At 47.2% G+C, this 4688-nt stretch overlaps 1 protein-coding gene across 1 annotated transcript; it reads left to right on the top strand.

The window, feature by feature from the left end:
• Window positions 1–1277: 1277 nt before the first annotated feature.
• TMEM211 (transmembrane protein 211) lies at window positions 1278–3653 on the top strand. Its single transcript, XM_012805237.1, has 2 exons — window positions 1278–1404; window positions 3385–3653. The coding sequence occupies exons 1-2, from the start codon at window positions 1278–1280 to the stop codon at window positions 3651–3653; spliced, it is 396 nt and encodes a 131-aa protein (XP_012660691.1).
• Window positions 3654–4688: the final 1035 nt, after the last annotated feature.

Genomic DNA, 4688 nt, shown 5'->3' with positions numbered 1-4688 from the left:
CAATTATAGTTAGTACCTCCATTGCATCACCAGACTCAAGGGGGGCTAATGTCCTAACGTCTGTCCTTAGCATCAGATTCCTGGCTGGGTCAGGACGATCTGCCAGTCCCTGTTTCTCCTCTTGTCCTGGTGATCTCTATTACTAATCTTGCTGGTTGACCCCTAGGTCAGCAATACTCCCTAATGGTGAGCAGCGTGTGGGCAGCTCTGGGGCTGTCCCTTACCTGCATCTCAGCCCTCAGCCTCATCTCCCCTGCATGGTTCCAGACACAGACCTTCTCCTTTGGCGTCCTCACCTACTGCTCTTTGCCTCAAGGTAACAGCTGGAACCAGAGCTGTGTGACCTTCAGGTCCCTCGAGGATATTCCTGACTTTGCCTGGAAGGTGAGACCTGGGTTCACTGATTCCTGAGTCCTCTGGGGGCACAGTCCAACCCATTATGGGAGGGAAGCTCAGTGAATGGGATGTGAAGGGCCTTTCCTTGCTACCTGGGTGTCCCAGTGTCTGTGAACTCACCCTTAGTCTCTCCTTTGAACTGAGACAGGTTCTCAAACCTGACAGCCTTTAAGAAACACCTGTAGATCTTTGAAAAAATGCCAAGTTCTGGGCTCCACCTGGATTCCCAAGGCAGTCACTTGCCTATATAGCACCTCTGTGCATAGGAAATAGCACCCCTTCTTCAGGACACCATACTGTCATCTGCTAGAAAATAGCTAGAATCAGTATGCAAATCTGTGATAACCCCAAAGGTGTCTCTTAGAGTCGTGCAGTGTATAACCTGCACACACCTACGTGGCCACCGCTCTAAGCACTGTTAGGTTTAGAAATGAAAGCTAAGGTGTTAAAGTCCCTGTTGTGATGCATGTTACCAAGAGCAACAATGGGGAAAACAGGTAAGGACTCCTAGTTCGGTACCTCTAAGGAAGAATGTACAGCCTTCAAAATTGATCATTGCAAAGTCAGCACCCACCAGCTGCCTTTCCTGGTGATCCTGACCTGTAGCAAGTACTTACTAAAGTTATGGTATGGTAGCCAGTCAACCTGGATCTTAATTCTGGTTCTACCATTTAACTAGCTGTGTATTCTTAGGCAAATGATGACAATTTCATGGGCCTCTGTTTGTTTATATGTAAAATGGTTATAATAATAGCATAGACCTCATGGGGATGTTATGAGGACTCAGATGCTGGTCATTTAAGAGGCAGAGGCAGCATCCACTGGCCCCTGTCCCAGCCAAAACCCTTCCTCTTATTTCTCCCCAGCAGGTCTCAGCTGTGATGCTTCTTGGAGGCTGGCTCCTGTTGGCCTTCAATGCAATTCTCCTCCTGTCATGGGCCATGGCCCCCAAAGGGCTGTGTCCAAGCAGGGTCAGTGGCCCAATGCCAGGGGTGCAGGCAGCAGCAGGTAAATACACTGGCACATATTTAAGTGCTATCGACATATGGAATGAATGAGTGAATGAATGAGCCTATGAGCAGAGTCTGGACTTCTGGGTCAGACCTCAGAGATAAATCCTAGGATTGTCAACTATCTTGGTCCTGTAGCAAGCCAGAAATTGAGGGAAAGAAGAGATGGCATCCTAATGCCACCCTCTCGTCCCCTTACCCAACTCAGTCCTAATAATCTGACCCCCCTGGGCCACCATGGTTGGGCGGGCAGATACACAAAGATGCACATCCAAGAGCTAAGGAGATGCTCAAGTCTTGCCCATGCTCTACTTACTAAACTGTGAGCCTAAGGTGCCTTTCTCTAACTCACACATAGCTTTTGGATGTGGTGGCCTAGGTCTTGATTGCAACCCTCATTCAATTAATTCTCTCACCTGGATTACAGCAATAATCCACACGGGTCTCTCTGCTGCCCCCCTTTCCCCCTGGCGTCTGTCTGCCACACACTGGAAACTGAAATCAGATCATGCTAGTCAGCTCAACTTATCCACCCTCCAGTGGCTTCCCATCACCCTGAGAATAAAACCTAAACTCTTTTACCTGGCCTATGATGGCTCACATGATCCTGCCCCCATTCCCTCTCCATCCGCATCTCCCCCACTCTGCCAGGCTCAGTGTGTTCCAGCCATCCTGGTTTGCTCTGTTGCTCACACACCCCATGTTTCCTCCCTCTGCCTGGATTTCTCTTTCCCCAGATCTTCTCATATCTCACACCCCACTTTGTTAAGGGCACTGCTCAGATATCACTGCCTCCATGGGGGCCTTCCATGACCTCTAGTGAAGGGAGCTTCCCTCTCCTTATGATCTCCATCCTCTTACCTTGCTTCATATATTTTTGCAGCATATCTTACTTACCTGAAATATCTGCCTACTTGATTTTTGTCCAATCTTTCCCACTAAATGTCAGCTCCATGAGAGTAAGGACATGTCTATGTGCCTTGTTATCACCAGGGCCTAGCACGGTGCTCCACACATCTTAGATAGCCCCTAATTCCAAGTCACTGGAATTTGCTGAGTCAATGGGTGGAGATATGGTCCTTGCGCTAAGCTTGTTTGTCTAGTGTCTAGTTGGCAGGACTTGGGAGGATTAGGTAGTTACAACTCACTGGATATTTGGAACAATGTGGGTGAGCACCATAGGTGCTAAGAAAAACTCCAGGAGGCATCTGACTCAGTGCATGCAGCATGTTGAGGCAAGCTTCCTCAAGGAGGTACCTCTTGACCTGAGTGTGGAAAGATGGGTAGAAGTTAACCAGAGGACAAGGGCATTTCAGGTAATGGTAAGATCAGGGGCAGAGGCAGGGAGACAAGAGACCAAGACATATACAGGGAACTGAAAGTGGGCCAGTGTGGCTGGAGACATCTAGGGAGGCTGTGGGGCATCTGACTCTTCTGTACCACTGGGAGTGCCTTGAGGGAAGAAGGTGTCTGGTTCACTTCATTAGTATCGTTAATGCCCACTACAGTACCTCTATACTTTTGAAGAATGAATGGATGGATGGACAGGTGGGTTGATAAGTAGTGGATAAGCTGATGGATGGATAGATGGATATTTTAGCACATGGGTGGTGGGTGGATAGGGAAGATGGGTAGATTAGAAAATCACTGGATACATGGAAGATTCAGTGGGGGTCAAGTGGCTAAGTGGGCAGATGGATAGATGGATGGATGAATGACCAGATAGGTGGGTGGAGAAATGGAGAGAAGTGGATTCATTATGGTTGAATGAATGGATGAGTCGATAGACAAGTGGGTTGAAGGGTAGTTGAGTGAATAAGTGGATTGAAGGCGAGATGAGCCCCTAAATAAGCGAATGAATGGATGGGGAGGTAGATAGAGGGGTCGTTAATGGGTGGATGAGTGAATCCTGGGATGGAAGGTTAGTCTGGTGCCCTTTGACTGACAACATAGTGGCTTTCCTTCCTGCCATTTCCAGCCACTGCCACCATTGCAGGCCTGCTGGTTTTCCCAGTCAGCCTGGCGTCCCCATTTGCCAAAGCAGTCTGTGAAGGCTCCTCCGCATACCATGGTGGGAGGTGCCAACCAGGCTGGGGCTATGTGACTGCCATCTTCAATGCAATCCTGGCTAGCCTCCTGCCTGTGATCAGTTGGCCTCGTGTGACCATGACCAGCATCCAGGGGATGACCATCTTCTTCTCCAGTGACACGGAGAGAATCATCCTTGTGCCAGAAATGAACAAATAAAAATCTCCCAGGAGAAGCAAAAAGAGTGCAATCTAGAGTTGTATGAAATCGTCACATAGCTAGTCTCAAATCCCACCCCTACTGCTTCCTTGCGGTGTAACCTCAGGCAAGATCCTTCACCTCTCTGGACCCTGGTTTCTACCTTCTATAAAATGAAAGTTGAAATAATGCCTATCTCATGAGGTTGTTCTGAGAATTAACTTGAGTTTCTTTATATAAATAAAGCACTTCACACCATGTCTGGCACACAACACTCAATAAATGTTAGCTACTATTATTATAATCTCTACCTCACAGGGTTGTGGTGGGAGTTAAATGTATTTATAAAAAGTGTCTAGGCCAATTCTGAGTATGCGGTTGTCACTTAAATACTAAATATTTTATCTTATTACTTTATTTTATTTTAGACAGAATATTGCTCTGTTGTCCTGGGCGAGAGTCCAGTGGCATCATCACAGTTCACTGCAACCTCAGACTCCTGGGTTCAAATGATCCTCCTGACTGAGCCTCCTCAGTAAGGATTCAGCTGGGACTACAGGCATGTGTCATCATGTCTGGCTAATTATTAAATCTTTTAATAGGAATGTGCACATACTCTTTATCTTCCTTTCCTTTTTATAATTCCCCCTTTTCTTGGAGAATTTGAAAACTATTATTTCCCCATCAATTAGTAAGTGTCTCTAAGTACAAGACTTTGTGCCAGTGTTGGAAAGGGGTGGTGGTGAGGAAGTTAAGAGCAAATAATCCCAATGATATGGAAACTTTTAGTCGGGACACATGAATCTCTTTACAGTCCAGTTCCAGCCACTCTCTTCAGCCTCTTTCTTGTCACCACCCAACCCCTGTGCCACTTCCTTCAGCCACAATCCACTGAGCTTTGGGATGTCTCTTGACACCTCTGTATCTTTGCACATACTGCTTTGTCTGCCAAGAATGTTGTAGTCCACTTGTTAGTTTTGCCTGTCTTGACCCACTGCCCTCCTTTAGAAGTCCCAGGCTTCCCTCAGGGTTATTCTCTAGCCACCAAGGTCTTTA

Source organism: Otolemur garnettii, unplaced genomic scaffold (assembly GCF_000181295.1).
Source record: "Otolemur garnettii isolate 467f Iridium unplaced genomic scaffold, OtoGar3 scaffold00038, whole genome shotgun sequence".
Lineage (NCBI taxonomy): Eukaryota > Metazoa > Chordata > Mammalia > Primates > Galagidae > Otolemur > Otolemur garnettii.
The sequence above is the reverse complement of the archived record's forward strand: the minus strand, read 5'-3'. Positions and strand labels throughout refer to the sequence as shown.